The sequence below is a fragment of the Catharus ustulatus genome, chromosome 36 (genome assembly GCF_009819885.2).
Source record: "Catharus ustulatus isolate bCatUst1 chromosome 36, bCatUst1.pri.v2, whole genome shotgun sequence".
Taxonomy (NCBI): Eukaryota; Metazoa; Chordata; class Aves; order Passeriformes; family Turdidae; genus Catharus; species Catharus ustulatus.
The window spans coordinates 1,419,956-1,441,663 of record NC_046256.1 but is presented as its reverse complement, the minus strand read 5'-3'; the positions used below and the strand labels follow the sequence as shown (position 1 = coordinate 1,441,663).

Here is a 21,708-nt window from a genome sequence, read left to right as displayed (position 1 = left end):
GGGGAGAGGGGGGAGGGAGAAGGAAGAGGAGGAGGAGGAGGGGATGGGGATGGGGGAGGGGGAGGCGGAGGAGGAGGAGGAGGGGGAGGGGAGGAAGCTCCACTGTATCCGGGTCACGCCGGGAGCCGCCTCCAGCGGCACCGGGACCGGGATCGGGACCGGGAAAGGGTCGGGATCGGGATTTGAACCGGGATGGGATCGGGATTGGGATTGGGGCGGGATCGGGATGGGGAGTGGGGTCGGGATGAGGATCGGGATCGGGACCGGGAAAGGGTCGGGATTGGGATTTGAACCGGGATCGGGATGGGGATCGGGATCGGGAACGGGATCGGGACCGGGAAAGGGATTGGGGTGAGGATCGGGATTGGGGCAGGACCGGGATCGGGATTTGAACCGGGATGGGGATTGGGATTGGGGCGGGATCGGGACTGGGTCGGGATCAAGATCGGGGTCGGGATCAAGATCGGGGTCGGGATCGAGATCGGGAAAGGGTCGAGATCGGGATCGGGATCGGGATCGGGATTGGGATCAGGTCGGGACCGGGAAAGGGTCGGGATCGGGATGGGGATGGGATCGGGGCGGGATCGGGTTCGGGGCAGGACCGGGATAGAGAAAAGGTCAGGATCGGGATTTGAATCGGGATCGGGATTGGGACTGGGGCAAGACCGGGATTGAGAAAGGGTCAGGACCAGGATCGGGATTTGAACCGGGATCAGGAACGGGATCGGGACCGGGAAAGGGTCGGGATCGGGATTGGGTCAGGATCAGGATTGGAATTGGGATCAGGATCAGGATTGGGGCAGGATCGGGATCAGGACCAGGATTGAAATCAGGGCAGAACTGGGATCGGGATCGGGTTGGGATCAGGATTGGGATGAGGTTCGGGATTGCGGCAGGATCGGGATTGGGACCGGGATTGGGATCGGGGGGGGGGACAGGGATCGGGATCGAAATCGGGATGAGGGTCAGGATTGGCATTGGAATCGGGTCAGGATTGGGGTCGGGATCGGGATTTGAACCGGAATTGGGAGCGGGACCAGGAAAGGGTCAGGATCAGATGGGGATCGGGATGGGGATCAGGATCAGGTTGGGATTGGGATGAGGATCAGAATCAGAATTGGGATTGGGATCGGGACCAGGAGCAGGATCGGGATCAGGATTTGAACTGGGATTGGGAAAGGGTCAGGATCAGGTCAGGATTGGGATTGGGATTGGGATCAGGATCGGGACCGGGATCGGGATGGGGTTGGGGTTGGGATCGGGAGTGGGGCAGGATCGGGAAAGGGTTGGGATCGGGATCGAGATTTGAACCGGGATCGGGATTGGTGTGGGATCGGGATCGGGATTTGAACCGGGATTGGGAATGGGACCGGGAGCTGGACCAGGAAAGGGTTGGGATTGGGATTTGAATCGGGATCGGGATTGGGATCAGGATGAGGATCGGGATTGGCATCGGAATCGGTTTGGGATCAGGGTGGGATCACGATGGGGTCAGGATCGGGATTGGGGTGGGATCAGGATTTGAACTGCGATCGGGAAAGGGTCAGGATCAGGATCAGAATGAAAATTGGGATTGGCATTGAAATCGGGCCGGGATTGGGATCAGGAAAGAGTCGGGATCGGGACCGAGATTTGAACCTGGATTGGGAAAGGGTCAGGATCAGGATCGGGATTGGGACAGGATCGGGTCGGAGTCAGGATCAGGATTTGAACTGGGATTAGGAAAGGGTTGGGATTGGGATTGGGACAGGGACTGGGAAAGGATCAGGATCGGGATCAGGTCGGGGCTGGGATCGGTGCGGGGTTGGGATTGGGACCAGGAAAGGATCAGGATCGGGATCGGGAAAGGGTTGGGATCGGGACTGGGTCGGGGTTGGGACCAGGAAAAGGGTCGGGATCAGGATCAGGACCGGGACCAGGATCAGGAATTGGGATCATGTCAGGATCAGGTCAGGATTGGGAATTGGGATCGGGATCAGGATCAGGAATTGGGAATTGGGATCATGTCAGGGTTGGGAATTGGGATTGGGATTGGGATTGGGATCGGGATCAGGAATTGGGATCATGTCAGGATCGTGTCAGGATTGGGAATTGGGATTGGGATCGGGTCAGGATCGGGATCAGGATCAGGAATTGTGATCATGTCAGGATCGGGTCAGGATTGGGAATTGGGATCGGGATTGGGATTGGGAGTTGGGATCAGGACCGGGACTGGGATTGGGATTTGAATTGGGATCGGGAAGGGTCAGGATCGGGATCGGGATCAGGAATTGGGATCAAGAATTGGGATCGTATCAGGATCGGGTCAGGATTGGGAATTGGGATTGGGATCAGGACTGGGATTGGGATTGGGATCGGGATCAAGAATTGGGATCATGTCAGGATCGGGAATTGGGATCGGGATCGAGACTGGAATTGGAATAAGGATTTTAATCAGGATCAGGAAGGGTCAGGATTGGGATCAGGAATTGGGATCATGTCAGGATTGGGTCAGGGTTGGGAATTGGGATCGGGATCGGGACTGGGATTGGGATCGGGATTTGAACCGGGATCGGGATCGGGTCGGGATCAGGAAGGGTCAGGATCGGGATTGGGGTGGGATCGGGAAATTCCTCCCAATTTTCCCCTAAATTATCCCAAAATTCCCCCTAAATTATCCCAAGATTCCTCCCAATTTTCCCCAAATTTCCCCTTAAATTATCCCAAAATTCCCTCTAAATTCTCCCAAAATTATCCCAAAATTCATCCCAAATCCATCCCAAAATAATCCCAAAATTACCTCAAAATTCCACCCCAAAATTTTTCCTGAAATTCATCCCCAGATTCCCCCCAAATTCCTTCAAATCCATCCCAAACCCATCCCAAAATTATCCCAAAATTCCCCCCAAAATTCCCCTAAAATTTTCCCAATAGTCCCAAAAATTATCCCAAAACTCCCCCTAAATTCTCCCAAAATTATCCCAAAATTCCCCCCAAATCCATCCCAAAATCCCCCAAATCCACTCCAAAATATTCCAAATATTCCCCCCTAAATTATCCCAAAATTCCCCAAAAATTTTCCTAAAATTCCCCCAAATTTTCCCCAAAATTCCCCCAAATTATCCCAAAAATTCCCCCAAATTTCCCCCCAAATTCCCCCAAATTGACCCCAAAATTCCCCCCAAAAATTGGGATTTTTTTTGGATCCTAACAGGGATTTTTGGGATTTTTTTCCTTGCAGGTTCGGATTTGGGAAATTTTTTTGGAGGGGGAATCCCCCAAAAATTTGGGATGCAGGAGAATTATGAGAACGTCATTTCCTTGGGTAAGGCGACCCCAAAATTTTGTGAATTTTTTTGGAATTTTGGGGAATTTTTGGGGATTTTTTGGGGAATTCCAACCTGAAAATTTAGGGGAAAAAAAGGAATTTTTATGGGAATTTTGGGATTTTTTTGGGGTGTCCTAACAGCAAAATTTTAGAATTTTTTTAGATTTTATTTTTAAAATTTCGATTTTTCCCCAAGGCACAAATTTGGGAAATTTTTGGAAATTTTTTGGGAATTTCCAGAACAAAATTTGAGGGAATTTTCTCATTTGTTTGGAATTTTCTGGGCAAAATTTGTGGAATTTTGGGACATTTCAGGACCCAAATTTTGAGGAATTTTGGGATTTTTTTTCTGACAATTCCCAAAACACAAATTTGAGGAAATTTTCTCAATTTTTGGGAATTCTCTGCACAAAATTTGTGGAATTTTGGGAATTTTCAGGACCCAAATTTTGAGGAATTTTGGGATTTTTTTTGGACAATTCCCAAGACACAAATTTGAGGGAATTTTCTGTTTTTTGGGGGGAATTCTCTGCACAAAATTTGAGGGAATTTTCTCATTTTTTGGGAATTTTCTGGGCAAAAATTGTAGAATTTTGGGAATTTTCAGGACCCAATTTTGAGGAATTTTGGGATTATTTGAGGGAATTTTCTCTTTTTTATTTGAATTCTCTGCACAAAAAATTGTGGAATTTTGGGAATTTTCAGGACCCAAATTTTGAGGAATTTTGGGATTTTTTGACCATTCCCAAAACACAAATTTGAGAGAATTTTCTCTTTTTTTTTTTAATTCTCTGCACAAAAATTGTAGAATTTTGGGAATTTTCAGAACCCATATTTTGAGGAATTTTTGGACTTTTCAGTACCCAAATTTTGAGCAATTTTGGGATTTTTTTTAACAATTCCAAAACACAAATTTGAGGAAATTTTCTCAATTTTTGGGAATTCCCAGGGCAAAATTAAAGAGAATTTCCCATTTTTTTGCAAATCCCCAATGCAAAAATTTTAAATTTTTTTAATTTTACCGCCTCATTTTCCCCGGAACATTTTTCCCCTCACTAAAATTCACCCAAAATCTCAGAATTTCCACCCAAACCCGAGCCCAGGGTGGGAAAATGAGGTGAGGAAATTCCCAATTTTCCCAAAATTTCCATTTTTTTTCCCCCAAAAGCCGAGGAAATCGCCATCAGTTGGCCCCGGATCACCGCGTTCGCCGAATCCCACCGGAGACGGGGGCTGGTGTCGGGTGAGTGGAGAAAAATCCGGAAAAAATTTGGGATAAATTTCCTAAATTTTGGTTAAAACTTCAATTTTTGATTTTTTTGGGGGGAATTTTGGGTGGATTTCTGTGGATTTTTGGGGGGAATTTTTTTTAAAAATGGATTTTTTAGGGTTTTTTTTGGGTTGAAAAATGGTAAAATTGAAATTTTTGGGGTGTTTGGAATTTTGGGAATTCAGAGGGGATTTGGGGGAATTTTCATGAATTTTTTGGGGTGGGAATTTAAAAAAAAAAAGGATTTTTAAGGATTTTTTTCTCTTTATTTTTCCCCATTTCCCCTCATTTTATCCCCATTTTATCCCTGTTTCATTCCCTTTTTTTTCCATTTAATCCCCATTTTTTTCCCATTTTTTTCCCATTTTATTCCCATTTTTTCACTTTTTTTTTCATTTTTCCCCCCATTTTATCTCAATTTTTTCCCCATTTTATCCCCATTTTATCTCGATTTTATTCCCATTTTATTTCCATTTTATCCTCATTTTATCTCAATTTTTTCCCCCATTTAATCTTCATTTTTTCCCCATTTTATCTTCATTTTATCCCATTTTTTTCTCTTTTTAAAATTTTTCCCCATTTTATCCCCATTTTTTCTTTTTTTTTTCATTTTTTCCCCATTTTTTCCCATTGTTTCCCACTTTATCCCCATTTTTTCCCATTTCATCCCCATTTTTTCTTTTTTTTAATTTTCTTTTTTTTCTCATTTTATCCCCATTTTTCCCATTTTATCCCCATTTTATCTTCATTTTTTCTCCCATTTTTTCCCATTTTAACCCCATTTTATTCCCTTTTTCTTTTGATTTTTTTCCTATTTTATCCTCATTTTTTCCCCATTTTTTCTCATTTATTTCCTTTTTTCCCCATTTCTCCCCATCTTATCCCCATTTTTCCCATTTTATCCCAATTTTTTCTCTTTTTTTCTTCTTCATTTTATCCCCATTTTTCCCCCCTTTTTTCTTTAAATATTTTTCCCTATTTTATCCCCATTTTTCCCCATTTTATCCCCATTTTTTCTCTTTTTTATTTTCATTTTTTTCCCCATTTTATCCCCATTTTCCTCCCCTTTTTTTCATTTTTTTTCCATTTTTCCCTCATTTTCCCCCATTTTTTTCTCATTTTTTTCCCATATTTTCCCCATTTTATCCCCTTTTTATCTCTATTTTATTCCCATTTTATCTCAATGTTTTCCCCATTTCCCCCCATTTTATCCCCATTTTTTTCCCATTTTATCTTCATTTTTTCCCCATTTTATCCCCATTTTTCCCCCCTTTTTTCTTTCAATTTTTTCCATATTTTATCCCCATTGTTTCTCTTTTATTATTTTCATTTTTTCCCATTTTATCCCCATTTTTTCTTTTTCTTTCATTTTTTCCCCATTTTTTCCCACTTTATCCCCATTTTTTTCCCATTTCATCCCAATTTTTTCTTTCTTTTAATTTCCATTTTTTCCTCATTTTATCCCCATTTTTCCCATTTTATCCCCATTTTGTCTTCTTTTTTTTCTCCTATTTTTTTTTCATTTTATCCCCATTTTATTCCATTTTTTTCCCCATTTTATCCCCATTTTTTCCCATTTTCCCCCCTTTTTTCTTTCAATTTTTTCCGATTTTAACCCCATTTTTAATCTTTTTATTATTTTCTTTTTTTCCCCATTTTATCCCAATTTTTCCCCTTTTTTAAAATTTTTTCCTCATTTTTTCCCCATTTTTTCCCATTTTATCCCCATTTTTTCCTGTTTTTTAATTCATTTTTTCCCATTTTTCCCCCATTTCCCCCCTTTTTTCTTTCAATTTTTTCCCATTTTATCCCCATTTTCCCCCCCTTTTTTTCTTTCAATTTTTTCCCATTTTCCCCCCCTTTTTTCTTTCAATTTTTTCCTATTTTAACCCCATTTTTATCTTTTTTTATTTTCATTTTTCCCCATTTTATCCCATTTTTTTTCTCTTTTTTTCAATTTTTCCCCATTTTATCCCCATTTTTTCCCTTTTTAAAAATTTTTTCCTCATTTTTTCCCCATTTTCTCCCATTTTATCCCCATTTTTTCTTTTTTTTAATTTTCATTTTTTTTCTCAATTTATCCCCATTTTTCCCATTTTACCCCATTTTATCTTCATTTTTTCTCCTATTTTTTTTTCATTTTATCCCCATTTAATTCCAATTTGTTTCCCATTTTATCCTCATTTTTTTTCTTTTTTTATTTTCATTTTTTCCCATTTTATCCCCATTTTTTTTCTCTTTTCTTTTTCATTTTTTCCCCAATTTTTTTTCCGTCTCCCCAGCCCCCTCCCCCGACGGTTCCCCTCCCCACCCCTCCCCCCCTCCCGCCCCCGCCCCTCCCCCTCCCCAGGGCGATGGGGGAGGGGCGGATCCCGACCTCCGCCGCCAGCTGGGGCTGATCCTGCAGACGGCCGGGAGGAGCCAGGTGGAAAAAATGCTCCGGGAATTGGTCAGGGAGCAGGGCCAGGCCGGAAAACGCCGGAACCGCAGGAGAACGGCCAAAGATGGCGGTGAGTTTCCAAAAAAAATCCCTAAAAAATGGTGGTGGAATACTCAAAAATCAGTTTTTTGGGGTTTTTCCCAAAAAAATGGTGGTGGAAGACCAAAAATGAGGGTTTTTGGATTTTTTTCTAAAAAATTTCCCCCAAAAATGGTGGTGGAACCATCAAAAATGAATTTTTTGGGGTTTTTTGGGAATGGGCAAAGATGGCGGTGAGTTTCCAAAAAAAATCCCCAAAAAATGGTGGTGGAAGACCCAAAAATGAATTTTTTGGAAATAGCCAAAGATGGCGGTGAGTTTCCAAAAAAAAATCCCCAAAAAAATGGTGGTGGAAGACCCAAAAATGAGTTTTTTGGGGTTTTTCCCAAAAAAAATGGTGGTGGAAGACCCAAAAATGATTTTTTTGGGAATGGCCAAAGATGGCGGCGAGTTTTGGTGTTTTTCCAAAAAAAATCCAAAAAAAATGGTGGTAGAAGACCCAAAAATGAGTTATTTGGGTTTTTCCCCAAAAAAAATGGTGGGGAAGACCCGAAAATGAATTTTTTTGGTTTTTTTTCCCCAAAAAAATGGTGGTGGAAGACCCAAAAATGAATTTTTTGGGAATGGACAAAGATGGCGGTGAGTTTCGGCATTTTTCCAAAAAAAATCCCAAAAAAACGGTGGTGGAAGACCCAAAAATGAGTTTTTTGGTTTTTCCCAAAAGAATGGTGGTGGAAGACTCAAAAATGAATTTTTTGGGTTTTTTTTCCCAAAAAAAATGGTGGTGGAAGACCCAAAAATGAGTTATTTGGGTTTTTCCCCAAAAAAATTGTTGGTGGAAGACCCAAAAATGAGGTTTTAAAAATTTGGGGATTCAAAAAAATTCAAAATTTTTGGAATTCCATGGAAAAATTTGGGTCGGGATTGGAATTTTGGGGTCAATGGATCCATGGCCAAGGTCAGTCATCAACGTTGACCCAATCCATGGAATTCTACCCAAAAATTTGGGATGGGGTTGGAATTTTGGGGTAAATTGGTCCATGGCCAAGGTCAATGGTCAACATTGACCAAATTTATGGAATTCCATGGAAAAATTTGGGTTGGTACTGGAATTTTGGGGTTGACCAGGACATGGCCAAGGTCAATGATCAACGTTGACCCAATCCATGGAATTCCACCAAAAAAATTGGGTTGGGATTGGAATTTTGGGGTCAATGGATCCATGGCCAAAGTCAATGATCAACGTTGACCCAATCCATGGAATTCCATGGAAAAATTTGGGTTGGGATTGGAATTTTAATGATGACCAGGATATGGTCAAGGTCAACGGTCAACGTTGACTGAATCCATGGAATTGCATGGAAAAATTTGGGTTGGGATTGGAATTTTGGGGTCAATGGATCCATGGCCAAGGTCAGTCATCAATGTTGACCAAATTTATGGAATTCCATGAAAAAAATTGGGTTGGGATTGGAATTTTGGGGTTGACCAGGACATGGCCAAGGTCAATGGTCAACATTGATTGAATCCATGGAATTTTACCAAAAAATTTGGATTGGGATTGGAATTTTGAGGTCAGTGGATCCATGGCCAAAGTCAATGATCAACGTTGACCAAATCCATGGAATTCTACCAAAAAATTTTGAGGTGGGGTTGGAATTTTGGGATCAATGGATCCATGGCCAAAGTCAACAGTCAACGTTGACCCAATCCATGGAATTCCGTGGAAAAAATTGGGTTGAGATTGGAATTTTGGGGTCAATGGATCCATGGCCAAAGTCAACGGTCAACGTTGACCAAATTATGGAATTCCATGGAAAAATTTGGGTGGGGTTGGAATTTTAGCATCAATAGATCCATAGCCAAAGTCTAAGGTCAATGGCCAAGGTCAATGGTCAACATTGACCCAATCCATGGAATTGCATGGAAAAATTTGGGGTGAGATTGGAATTTTGATGTCACTGGATCCATGGCCAAAGTCAACGGTCAACGTTGACCGAATCCATGGAATTCCTTGGGAAAATTCGGGTTGGAATTGGAATTTTGGGGTTGACAGATCCATGACCAAGGTCAACGGTCAACGTCAATCCAATTTATGGAATTCCATGGAAAAATTTGGGTGGGGTTGGAATTTTGGGGTCAATGGATCCATGGCCAAAGTCAACGGTCAACGTTGACCCAATCCATGGAATTCCTTGGAAAAATTTGGGGTGGGATTGGAATTTTGATGTCAATGGATCCATGGCCAAGGTCAATGGTCAACATCAACCCAATTTATGGAATTCTATGAAAAAATTTGGGTTGAGATTGGAATTTTGGGGTTGAGGGATTCCTGGCCATGGCCAAGGTCAACATTGACCCCACCCATGGAAATCCTGGAAGAGTTTTGTTTGGAATTCACCTTCTCCCATCCCACCGCAGGCGTCGGCGCCGGGAGCGGCCCCGAGGACGACCCAACCCCTCCCAACACCCAAGAACCGCCCCCGGCTCAACCCCAAACCGCTCCCGACCCTCCGGCGACCGCCAAGAACCGAAAAACCACCGGGAACTGCTCGGAGTGCGGCAAAAACCCGACCAAACCCCGGCGCTGCGCCGAGTGCGGCCGGCGCTGCCGGCAACCGGAACGCACCGCGGCGGAGAAACCGCACCGCTGCGGCGACTGCGGCAAAGGCTTCAGCCGCGGCTCCAACCTGGCGCAGCACCGGCGCATCCACACCGGGGAGAGGCCGCACCGCTGCGGCGATTGTGGCAAAGGCTTCATCCAACGCTCCGACCTGGAGCGGCACCGGCGCGTCCACACCGGCGAGCGGCCGTACCCGTGCGGCGACTGCGGCAAACGCTTCAGCGTCAGCTCCCACCTGGACCGGCACCGCCGCACCCACGCCGGCGGGCCGGGACCGCCGGAACAACCGCGCGGCAAAGCCAAGGCGGCGCCGGCGGCGGCGGAGGCGGCGCCGCATCGGTGCGGGGATTGCGGGAAGAGCTTCGGGCAGCGCTCGGCGCTGGCAAAACACCGCAAGACTCACAGCGGGGAGCGGCCGCACCGCTGCGGCGACTGCGGCAAGAGCTTCAGCCGCGGCTCCAACCTCACCCAGCACCGGCGCATCCACACCGGCGAGCGGCCGTTCGCCTGCGGCGACTGCGGCAAAGGGTTCATCCAACGCTCCGACCTGGAGCGGCACCAGCGCGTCCACACCGGCGAGCGGCCGTACTCCTGCGCCGAGTGCGGCAAGAGTTTCAGCGTCAGCTCCCACCTGGACCGGCACCGGAAAATCCACGCGGCCGAACGCGCGTCCTACCGGTGCCCGGAGCACCTGGCCGGGTTTTTGGCGGCGCACCGGCACGGGAGGTTGTTCCAGTGCGGGCAGTGCGGGCGGTGTTTCGGTCAAGGCGCGGCGTTGCTGAAGCACCAACGCGCTCACGGCGGCGCGGCCACGGCGGCGGCGGCGGCGGCGGCGTCGCCGAAATGCCTGGATTGCGGGAAGAGCCGGGGGTTGTGCCAGGATTGCGGGCGGGAGGCGGAGGCGGCGCCGGAGAAGCCGTACAAGTGCCAGGAGTGCGGGAAAAGCTTCGGGCAGCGCTCGGCGCTGGTCAAACACCGGCGCATCCACACCGGCGAGAAACCCTACAAGTGCCCCGAGTGCTCCAAAGGCTTCATCCAAAAATCCGACCTCACCATCCACCGCCGGATGCACACCGGCGAGAAACCCTACGCCTGCCGCGAGTGCGGCAAGTGCTTCAGCGTCTCCTCCAACCTCTTGACGCACCAGCGGACGCACCTCGGCGAGAAACCCTTCCAGTGCGCCGAGTGCGGCAAGAGCTTCATCCAGCGCTCCGAGCTCACCATCCACCGGCGCGTGCACACCGGCGAGAAGCCCTACAAGTGCCAGGAGTGCGGGAAATGCTTCAGCCGCAGCTCCCACCTCAACCGGCACCGGCGCACCCACGCCGGCGACAAGGCCGCTCGCGGCGCCGGTCAGGCCTCGGCGGCGGCGGCGTCCTCGGCGTTGGCGCCCGGAGGTTTGGCCTTCCCGGCGTTCCCGGGGTCGTCGGCGGTGCCGGCGGCGTTGGAGCTGCCCTGGGCGTTGGCGTTGCCGGGTCGGGCGTTCCCGGGTTTTCCGGCGGGGTCGGTGGGTAATTAGTGAGGGGTGTTGATTGGTTAGGGTTGGGTTTGTTTGGTGATGGAGTGGGGAGGTGAGGGATTCCCAGCATTCCGTGGTTCCGGTGAGTTCCCGGCGTTCCCAGTGCTCCCAGTGCCCAACTGGGATTGGCCAACCCAAAACCCAACATTTGGTTGGTCCTGTTCCATTTTTGCAGCTAATTAACAATCTCTAATTAATTAGGGATGGATTTGTTCATTAATTAAGTTGGGAGATTAGGGATTCCCAGCATTCCATGGTTCCAGTGAGTTCCCGGTGTTCCCAGTGCCCATCTGGGATTGGCCAACCCAAAACTCAATGTTGAGTTTGGTCTCCATTTCTTCCCATTCAAATTTGGTGGCTAATTAACAATCTCTAATTAATTAGGGATGGATTCATTCATTAATGAAGTTGGGAGATGAGGGATTCCCAGCATTCCATGGTTTCGGCAAGTTCCCAGTGCTCCCAGTGCTCCCAGTGCCCAACTGGGATTGGTCAACCCCAAGACCCAACGTTTGGTTGGTCTCCATTTTTCTCATTCAAATTTATTGCCCAATTAATGATCTCTAATTAATTAGGGATGGATTCATTCATTAATTAATTGGGGAGATGAGGAATTCCCAGCATTCCGTGGTTCCGGTGAGTTCCCGGCGTTCCCAGTGCTCCCAGTGCCCAACTGGGATTGGCCAACCCCAAGACCCAACGTTGAGTTTGGTTTCCATTTGTTCCCATTCAAATTTGGGGGCTAATTAACGATCTCTAATTAATTAGGGATGAATTTGTTCATTAATTAAGTGGGGAGATGAGGACTTCCCAGCATTCCGTGGTTCTGGTGAGTTCCCAGTGCTCCCAGTGCTCCCAGTGCCCAACTGGGATTGGCCAAACCCAACACTGGGGGCTCTTCCCAACGCGTGGATTCCGAAATTTCGGGAGAAAATCGCAAATATTTGGGAAAAACCACAAAATTTTGGGATAAAAGCCCAAAAATTTGGGAAAAAACTCCCAAAATTTGGGAAAAAATTCCCAAAATTTGGGCAAAAATCCCCCAAAAATTGGGGGGAAAAAATCCAAAAATTGGGGAAATCATCTGAAAATTTGGGGAAAAAAAATTAAAATTCCATGAAAAAAGCCCTGAAAAGTTGTGGGAAAAAAAATCTTTAAAATTTGGGAAAAGCCTTGGAATTAAGGGGGGAAAAATCCTCCAAATTTGGGAAAAATCCTCAAAATTTGGGGAAAAAAATTCTCAAAATTTGGGGGAAAAAATCAGAATTTGGGGAAAAAATCCTCAAAATTTGGGGGAAAAAATCCTCAAAATTTGGGGAAAAATCCTCAAAATTTGGGGAAAAATAAAAATTTAGAGGAAAAAAAAACGGAATTTGGGAAAAAAATTCCCAAATTTGGGTCCTGAATGCAAATGTGAGTTTGGGAGGAAGGATTGGATTTTATTTTGGATTTTATTTTCAATTTTATTTTGGATTTTCTGGCGTTTTTTAACTTTTTTTTTTTTTTTAGGAAATAATGTAAATTTTTTTTTTTAGTTTTTTGTTACTTTTGTGACTTTGTATTTTCAATAAAAATCCGTAAATAAAAAAAATAAAATAAAAATATTTGTGTTGAAAATACCAAAAATTTGGGATTTTTATTCCTTTATTTTACCCCAAAATTATTAATTTACCCCAAAATAATACTGGGAGTTACTGGGGATACTGGGATGGGACTGGGATAAACTGGGATGATTCCCAGTGCTCCCAGTACAAACCAGTGCTCCCAGTTCACCTTCCAGACCACGGGAAATTGGGAAAGGAATCATCCAGAGAAAATTAATTAAATTAATTAATTAATAAATATTTATTCAATAAATTATAACAAATAAATAAACAAATGCTCACAAACAGCAAATAAATAATTAAATATTCATAAATAGCAATAAATAACGAATAAATAATAAATAAATAAATAATAAATAATTCAAACCTCGTTAATTAAACCTCGTTAATGAGGCCCATCCTGACCACGCCCCCTTTCCCAGTGCTTCCAGTTCCCAACTGGGACTGGTCCCACCATTAACCAGTCAACTTTGGGGGCTAATTAATGAGCTGCTCGTTAATTAACCAGCTAATTAGGGGGTAATTAATGAGCTAATTAATTAGGGAATGGGAACAACTTCCCTCAATCCATGGCTCCGCCCATTCCCAGTCCTCCCAGTTCCAAACTGGGATCGTTCAACCTCCAGTTTGTTCCCAAAACTGGGGGCTAATTAACGAGCTGCTCATTAATTAACCAGCTAATTAGGGGGTAATTAATGAGCTAATTAATTAAGGAATGGGAACAACCCTCCTCAGTCAATGGCTCCTCCTCTTCCCAGTCCTCCCAGTTCCAAACTGGGCTCGTCCGACGTCGCCGCCTTCTCCTGCCTCTTCCGCCGTAATTAACGGCCTTGTTAATTAACGACCTCGTTAATTAACCCAGGAGGATTCTGGGATCGTCCCTCAGCGCGTCCTGGCGCCCCCAGCTGGTGACAAAGGGGGTGACACCCACAGGAAAGCGGGACAAGCGCCACTCGCGGTTCCGTTGGTGTTCCAGGCCGGAATTTGAGGCTCCTCCGGAACTGGGATTGTCCTCGTCGTCAAATTTGTCCCCAAATTTGTCCCCAGAGTTGTCCCCAAGTCCGTTCTGGTCCCCAAACCGGCGGCGCCGTCGTCTCCCGGCGCGTTGTAGATTTGGGTGCCCACCACGGCCAGCAGGAGGAGCAGGAGGCGTTTGGCGGCGCTGGGTTCTTCCGAGGGGAGGGGGCGGCGCACCTGGAGGGGTTAAAATTGGAAATTAATTAAAAAGGGGGAATGGTCAGGGATTTGTTGGGATTTTGGGAATTTCTGGAATTTTCCATGTGGGGGAAATTTTCTGAGGTGGGATTAGATGAGGGGTGAGGGGATCCCATCCAAGGGGTGATCGGGGTGGATCCTGCTTAGCTTCCAAAAAGGATTGGGGGAGTTAACCCCGCCTGGGGAAATATTTCCTATTTTGGAGTAAATAAATCCCATTTTAGGGTTAATAATTTCCTGTCTTTTTCTCAAATAAATCCTGTTTTTGGGGAAAAAAAAATTCCTTTTTGGGGAAAAAATGCCCCTTTTTGGTCAGGTTGGGGATCCCATCCAAGGGGTGACCGGGGTGGATCCTGCTTAGCTTCCGAAAGGGGTTGGGGAATTAATCACAATTTGGGGTAAATCACTCACATTTTGGGGTAAATAATTCTCATCCTGGGATAAAATTCCCTCTTTTTTTCTGGGAAATCAATCCATTTTTGGGGAAAAAAAATTCCTTTTTGGGGAAAAAATATCTCTTTTTGGTCAGATTGGGGATCCCATCCAAGGGGTGACCGGGGCAGATCCTGCTTAGCTTCCAAAACGGGTTGGGGAATCAATCACAATTTGGGGTAAATAATTCACATTTTGGGGGAAATAATTCCACTTCATGATAAAATTCCCTCCCTTTTTGGGGTAAATAAATTTTTTTTTTGGGAAAAAAATTCCTTTTTAGGGGAAAAAATGCCCCTTTTAGGTCAGGTTGGGGATCCCATCCAAGGGGTGACCGGGGTGGATCCTGCTTAGCTTCCGAAAGGGGTTGGGGAATTAATCACAATTTGGGGTAAATCACTCACATTTTGGGGTAAATAATTCTCATCCTGGGATAAAATTCCCTCTTTTTTTCTGGGAAATCAATCCATTTTTGGGGAAAAAAAATTCCTTTTTGGGGAAAAAATATCTCTTTTTGGTCAGATTGGGGATCCCATCCAAGGGGTGACCGGGGCAGATCCTGCTTAGCTTCCAAAACGGGTTGGGGAATCAATCACAATTTGGGGTAAATAATTCACATTTTGGGGGAAATAATTCCACTTCATGATAAAATTCCCTCCCTTTTTGGGGTAAATAAATTTTTTTTTTTGGGAAAAAAATTCCTTTTTAGGGGAAAAAATGCCCCTTTTAGGTCAGGTTGGGGATCCCATCCAAGGGGTGACCGGGGCGGATCCTGCTTAGCTTCCGAAAAGGGTTGGGGGAGTTAACCCTGCCTGGGGAAATAATTCACATTTTGGGGTAAATAATTTCCACTTCAGGATAAAATTCCTTCTTTTTTTGGAAAATCAATTCATTTTGGGGGGAGAAAAAGTCTCTTTTTGGGGTAAATATTTTCCTATTTAAGTCGGGGATCCCATCCAAGGGGTGACCAGGGTGGATCCTGCTTAGCTTCCAAAAAGGGTTGGGGGAGTTAACCATGCCTGGGGAAATAATTCACATTTTGGGGGAAATAATTCACATTTTAGGGTAAATAATTCCCTGTCTTTTTCTCAAATTAATCCATTTTTTGAGGAAAAAAAATTCCTTTTCGGGGAAAAAAAGCCCCTTTTTGGTCAGGTTGGGGATCCCATCCAAGGGGCGACCGGGGCGGATCCTGCTTAGCTTCCAAAATGGGTTGGGGGAGTTAATCTTGCCTGGGGAAATAATTCACATTTTGGGGGAAATAATTCACATTTTAGGGTGAATAATTCACTCTCTTCTTGAGAAATAAATCCATTTTTTGGGGAGAAAAAATTCCTTTTTGGGATAAATATTTTCCTAATCAAGTCAGGGATACAATCCAAGGGGTGACCAGGGTGGATCCTGCTTAGCTTCCAAAAAGGGTTGGGGGAGTTAACCCTGCCTGGGGAAATAATTCACATTTTGGGGTAAATAATTCCCATCCTGGGATAAAATTCCTTCTTTTTTTTGGAAATCAATCCATTTTTGGGGACAAAAAGTCACTTTTTGGGGTAAATATTTTCCTAATCAAGTCAGGGATCCCATCCAAGGGGTGACCGGGGTGGATCCTGCTTAGCTTCCAAAAGGGGTTGGGGAATTAACTCTGCTTAGAAAAATAATTCACATTTTGGGGGAAATAATTCTCATCCTGGGACAAAATTACCTCTGTTTTTGGGAAATAAATCCATTTTTTTGGGGAGAAAAAATTCCTTTTTGGGGTAAATATTTTCCTAATCAAGTCAGGGATCCCATCCAAGGGGTGACCGGGGTGGACCCTGCTTAGCTTCCAAAAAAATAATTCACGTTTTGGGGTTAAAAATTCCCATTTTGGGGATAATATTCCTTTTTTTTTGGACAAATAAATCCCAGCCTGGAGCGAATAACTCAGTGGGGAGGGCCCCAAATCCTGGCCAGGAAAATCTGAGTCAGAGCTGAGGGGGTGGAAATGACTCAGTGCTCCCCAATCAACTCCAGGAAATGAGAACATTTTGGGATTCCCGGCGGGGAATTCCAGGAATTTGGGATTTGGGAGGGGATTTGGGGGGGGTTAGGACAAATTTAGAGAAGTTTAGGGCAAGTTTGAGAGGATTTAAGACAAATTAGGGCAAATTTAGGGCAAGTTTGGGGGGATTTAGGGCGAGTTTGGGGGGTTTAGGGCAAATTTAGGGTGAGTTTGGGGGATTTAGGGCGAGTTTAGGGGGATTTAGGACAAATCTGGGCAAATTTAGGGTGAGTTTGGGGGATTTAGGGCGAGTTTAGGGGGGTTTAGGACAAATTTCAGAAGCTTAGGACGAGTTTGGGGGGTTTAGAACAAATTTGGAGAAGTTTAGGGCCAGTTTTTGAGGATTTAGGGCGAGTTAGGGGGAGTTTAGGACAAATTTGGGCAAATTTAGGGTGAGTTTGGGGGGATTTAGGACAAATTTGGGCAAATTTAGGGCGACTTTGAGGGGTTTAGGACAAATTTGGGGAATTTTAGGGCGAGTTTGGGAAATTTAGGGCGAATTTAGGGGGATTTGGGGCAGTTCAGGAGGAATTTGGGGAAGTTTAGGACAAATTTGGGGAAGTTTAGAACAAATCTGGTCAAGTTTAGGGCGAGTTTGGGAAGTTCAGGGCGAATTTGGGGAAGTTTAGGGAGGTTCGGGGCCATTTGGAGAGAGTTTGGAGTAAATTTTGGTTGAATTTTAGAAATTTGGGGCAACCTTTAAAAGTTTGGGGAGAATTTTTCCGAGTTCAGGGGGGTTTAGCGGAGATTCTCAGGGACTTTTAGGGACACGGATGACACGGGGTGACCGAAAAACTCCAAATTTGAGGTTAAAAAACCCAAAAAAAACCCAAAAAATCCAAAATACTCACAGCGGGCGGATAAAGAACGCGGCGATGCCGAGGTCGCCGAGGCCTGGACGGGCCTCGGGGCGCAGGGGGGGGTTCGAAGGTGAAGTGACGAGGTGGGGACGGTGCCACCCCTTTGGGGACACCCTCGGGATGTCCCCAGCATCGGCCCGGACACGTGGCGGTGGCGGCGACAGCGGCCACCATGGACATGGCGACAGGAAATGGCGGGATTCGAACCCGCGGCCTCGGGGTTATAAAATGAGGGGCGAAGCCACGCCCACCGAGGGATTTGATTGGTGGAGAGGGGAAAGGAGGCGTGGTTTAAACATAGGCCACGCCTATGGAGGGATTTGATTGGTTGATTGGGAAGGGGGCGTGGTTTGAGGGGCATTCCCCGAGTTTTGCGTCATTCCCGTAAAAAATGGGGGAAAATTTGGGGGAATTTTTTGCGGAAAAATGGGAATTTTTTGGGGAAAACCAGGAAATTTTGAAGGGGAAATTTGGGGAATTTTAGGGAAAGAACTGGGAATTTTTTTGGGGGAAAAAGGGGAATTTTCAGGGGGAAAAAAGGGAAGTTTTGGGGTAGGAAAGAGGTGATTTTGTATAAAAAACTGGAAATTTTTAGGGGGAAAAAAATGGAATTTTGGGGACGAAAGAGGGAATTTGCGGGGGAAGAGGGAATTTTGGGGGAAAACTGAGAATTTTTGGGGAAGAAAAGAAGGAATTTTTGGGACGGTGGCACCATCAGGACAGGGTGGGATTCGAACCCGCGGCCTCGGGGTTATAAAATGAGGACGAGGCCACGCCCACAGAGGGATTTGATTGGTGGAAACGTGAGGGGCGTGGTTTGACCAGAGGCCACGCCCATTGAGTGATTTGATTGGTGGGAAATAAAATGGGCGTGGTTTGCAGCGAGGCCACGCCCATGCAAGAATTTGATTGGTGGAAATAGAAGGGGGCGTGGTTTAAAGGTAAGGCCACGCCTACAGAGGGATTTGATTGGTGGAGATGAAAAGGGGGCGTGGTGTGGGAAAATCCCCGAATTTTGCGTCATTCCCGTAAAAAAAATTGGGGGAAAAATTGGGAAATTTTGGGGAAAAAAATTGCGAATTTTTTTGGGAAAAACGGGAATTTTTGAGGGGAAAATGGGAATTTTTGGGGAAAAAAATGGGAATTTTTGGGGGGAAAAATGGGGATTTTTGAGGGGAAAATAAGAATTTTTGGGGAAAACAAAAGGGAATTTTTGGGGTAGGAAAAAGGGAATTTTCGGGAAAAAAAAGGGAATTTTTGGGGGGTAAAATTTCCCACCCCCCCTCCCAGTAATCCCAATTTAATAAAGAAACAAATTTATTTTATTTCAATTAAAATCTTTATTAGAGTTTAATTAAAGGAGAGAAACGAGGAGATTTTGATTAAATTCAAGATGGGAAATCGAGCCTGGAAATGAAAATAAAATAAAATAAAAATTTTAAAAAGCAAAAAAACCTTAAAATTTCTATCCCAAAATTCCCAAATTTTTCCCCAATTTTTTTCCCAAAATTCCCATTTTTTCCCCAAATTATTTCCCAAAATTCCCAATTTTTTTCCAATTTTTCCCCTAAATTTTTCCTCAAAATTCCCTTTTTTTTCCCAAAATCCCAAATTTTTCCCCAAATTTTCCTGTGGGGTTCCATTCTCGGGCTTGTTCCCATTGGAATTTCGGGAATTTCCCAAATTTTGAGGATTTGGCCCCAAATTTTTTTTTTTTTTTTCTGCCTCCGGTTCTTACGTGGGGGGGCCACGAGAGACCCGCACGCCTTTGTGGGAGGGGAAAAAACTTCCCAAATTTCCCAAAATTTCCAATAAATATTCCTAGAATTTAAAAAAAAAAAATTCCCAGAATTCCCAAAAAAAAAATCCCCAAAAAATCCCAAAATTCCCCCCAAAAATTCCAAAATTCCAAAAAAATATTCCCAGACTTAAAAAAAATAATTCCCAGAATTCCCAAAAAAAATCTCAAAAAAAATCCAAAAATTCCCCCAAAAATTCCCAAATTTCTCCCCAAAAAATCCCAAATTCCCTCAAAACAATTCCCAGAATTCCCCCAAAAATTCCCCAGAATTCCCAAAAAAATTCCCAGAATTCCCCAAAAAATTTCCCAGAATTCCCAAAAAACCTTCAAAAAATCCCAAAATTCCCCCCCAAAATTCCCAGAATTCCTCCCCCCAAATTTCCCAGAATTCCCAAAAAATTTCCCAAAATTCCCAGAAAATCCTGGAATTCTCCCCCAAAAAAAATCCCAAAATTTCCCCCAAAAAAACCTGAAATTCCCCCAAAAAAATCCTGAAATTCCCCCCCAAATTCCCCCAAAATTATGGAATTTTCCCCCCCAAAAAAAATCCCAAAATTTCCCCAAAAAAATCCCAAAATTCCCCCAAAAATCCCCAAAATTCCCCCCCCAAAATTCCCAGAATTCCCAAAAAAATCCCAGAATAAAAATAAAAAAATCCCAGAAAAATAAAATAAAATTAAAGAAAAAAAAAGTCCCTCAAAAATTCCCAAATTTTTCTCCCCAATCCCAAGGATTTTTTTCCCCAAAATTCAGGATTTTTACCCCAAAAAATCCAGAATTTTCCCGCCAAAATCCCAGGAATTTCCCGCCAAATTCCAGGATTTTCCCCATTAAATTCCAGGAAATTCCCCGCCAATTTCCAGGAAATTTCCTGCCAATTTCCAGGGAATTTCCTGCCAATTTCCAGTAATTTTTCCCATCAATTTCCAGGAATTTTCCCACCAATTTCCAGAAATTCCCCCGTCAATTTCCCAGATTTTTCCCGTCAATTTCCAGGATTTTTCTCTCCTTACCTGGGCTCTGATCCGGGAGCTTCGTCCACAGGAATCTGGAATTTTCTATAGGGGAACTGGGGTTTTCCATAGGGGAACTGGGATTTTCTATAGGGGAACTGGGATTTTCCATAGGGGATTTTCTATAGGGGAACTGGGATTTTCCATAGGGGATTTTCTATAGGGGAACTGGGATTTTCCATAGGGGAACTGGGATTTTCTATAGAACTGGGATTTTCCATAGGGGATTTTCTATAGGGGAACTGGGATTTTCTATAGGGGAACTGGGATTTTCCATAGGGGATTTGGAATTTTCTATAGGAAAACTGGGATTTTCTATAAGGGATTTGAGATTTTAGGATGGGCAGGGTTCCCCTATGGGCTCTATAGGTTCCCCTAGAGATTCTATAGGTTCCCATCCTCTATAGCAAGTATAGATCCCCTATAGGGCGTGTAGGAGCCGGCGTGTGCCGGGGCTCTATAGGTTCCCCTATGGACTCTATAGATTCCCCTGTGGGCTCTATAGGTTCCCCTATGGGCTCTATAGGTTCCCATCCCCTATAGAGAGTGTAGGGGTCGGCGTGTGCCGGGGCTCTATAGGTTCCCCTATGAGATCTATAGGTTCCTCTGTGGGCTCTATAGGTTCCCCTATGGACTCTATAGGTTTCTCTATGGGATCTCTAGGTTCCCATCCCCTATAGGATGTGTAGATCCCCTATAGGGTGTGTAGGGGCCGGCGTGTGCCGGGGCTCTATAGGTTCCCCGGCCGTAGGTGACCCCAGCCTTGCTGTGGCCTCGGCCCCGGGGGCGGCGCACCGGACAGCGCCCCCCGCTGGGGGACAGGGCCTATGGATCCCCCTATGGATCCCCTATAGATCAGCTCTGGATCCCCTATGGATCCCCCCCATGGAATCCCAGAATCCCCCACAGATCCCCTATGGAATCCCTTATGGATCCCCCACAGATCCCCCATGGATCTCCCATAGATCCCCCATAGAATCCCACAGATCCCCTATGGAATCACCTATAGATTCCTCCCCAGATCCCCCCCATGGATCATGTGTGAGTCCCCTATAGATCCCCACAGATCTCCTATGGATCCCCCCCATGGAATCCCCTATGGATCTCCTATAGATCCCCACAGATCTCCTATGGATTCCCCCCATGGAATCCCACAGAATCCCATGGATCCCCCTATGGAATCCCCTATAGATCCCCCTATGGATCATTTATGGATCCCCACAGATCCCCCTACGGAATCCCCTATAGATCCCCTATGGATCATTTATGGATCCCCACAGATCCCCTACAGACCACCATGGAATCCCCACAGATCCCCTATGGAATCTCTTATGGATCCCCTATGGATTTCCCCACAGATCCCCCTATGGAATCCCCAAGGGATCACCCACAGAATCCCCACAGAACCCCTATGGATCCCCTATAGAATCCCCTATAGATCAGCAATGGAATCCCCTATAGATCAGCAATGAAATCCCCACAGATCCCCTATAGATCCCCACGGAATCCCATGGAATCCCCCATGGAATCCCCTATAGATCCCC

At 45.2% G+C, this 21,708-nt stretch overlaps 1 protein-coding gene and 3 long non-coding RNA genes across 7 annotated transcripts; 3 read left to right on the top strand and 1 right to left on the bottom strand.

Moving 5' to 3' along the window:
* The first annotated feature begins 75 nt into the window (after positions 1-75).
* On the top strand, positions 76-6,896 carry LOC117009855. Of its 2 annotated transcripts, none has more exons than XR_004420544.1 (4): positions 76-168; positions 3,221-3,304; positions 4,476-4,550; positions 6,860-6,896. It is a non-coding gene; the product is annotated as an uncharacterized LOC117009855 (long non-coding RNA). The 2 variants fall into 2 exon arrangements; XR_004420545.1 differs by lacking the exon at positions 76-168 and adding an exon at positions 1,815-1,949.
* A 29-nt stretch (positions 6,897-6,925) lies between these two features.
* On the top strand, positions 6,926-12,197 carry LOC117009809 (zinc finger protein 345-like). Of its 3 annotated transcripts, none has more exons than XM_033084174.2 (2): positions 6,926-7,085; positions 9,482-12,197. In XM_033084174.2, the coding sequence occupies exons 1-2, from the start codon at positions 7,012-7,014 to the stop codon at positions 11,196-11,198; spliced, it is 1,791 nt and encodes a 596-aa protein (XP_032940065.1). In that variant the 5' UTR covers positions 6,926-7,011; the 3' UTR covers positions 11,199-12,197. The 3 variants fall into 3 exon arrangements, with proteins under 3 accessions (XP_032940065.1, XP_032940063.1, XP_032940064.1); XM_033084172.2 differs by having other exon boundaries at positions 6,926-7,087; positions 9,478-12,197; XM_033084173.2 differs by having other exon boundaries at positions 6,926-7,088; positions 9,485-12,197.
* A 6,478-nt stretch (positions 12,198-18,675) lies between these two features.
* LOC117009857 lies at positions 18,676-20,252 on the bottom strand. The gene is made up of 2 exons (XR_004420547.1): positions 20,165-20,252; positions 18,676-18,757 (listed from the first exon to the last, which is right to left on the bottom strand). It is a non-coding gene; the product is annotated as an uncharacterized LOC117009857 (long non-coding RNA).
* A 248-nt stretch (positions 20,253-20,500) lies between these two features.
* On the top strand, positions 20,501-21,708 carry LOC117009850. Its single transcript, XR_004420532.1, has 2 exons — positions 20,501-20,533; positions 20,628-21,708. It is a non-coding gene; the product is annotated as an uncharacterized LOC117009850 (long non-coding RNA).

Excerpts from the sequence above, each read along its gene's own strand:
- LOC117009809 (XM_033084172.2), top strand. The coding sequence starts at position 7,012 with ATGCTCCGGGAATTGGTCAGGGAGCAGGGCCAGGCCGGAAAACGCCGG. Across the intron at positions 7,088-9,477 it reads GAGAACGGCCAAAGATGGCG|GCGTCGGCGCCGGGAGCGGC; the intron begins GTGAGTTTCCAA and ends ATCCCACCGCAG.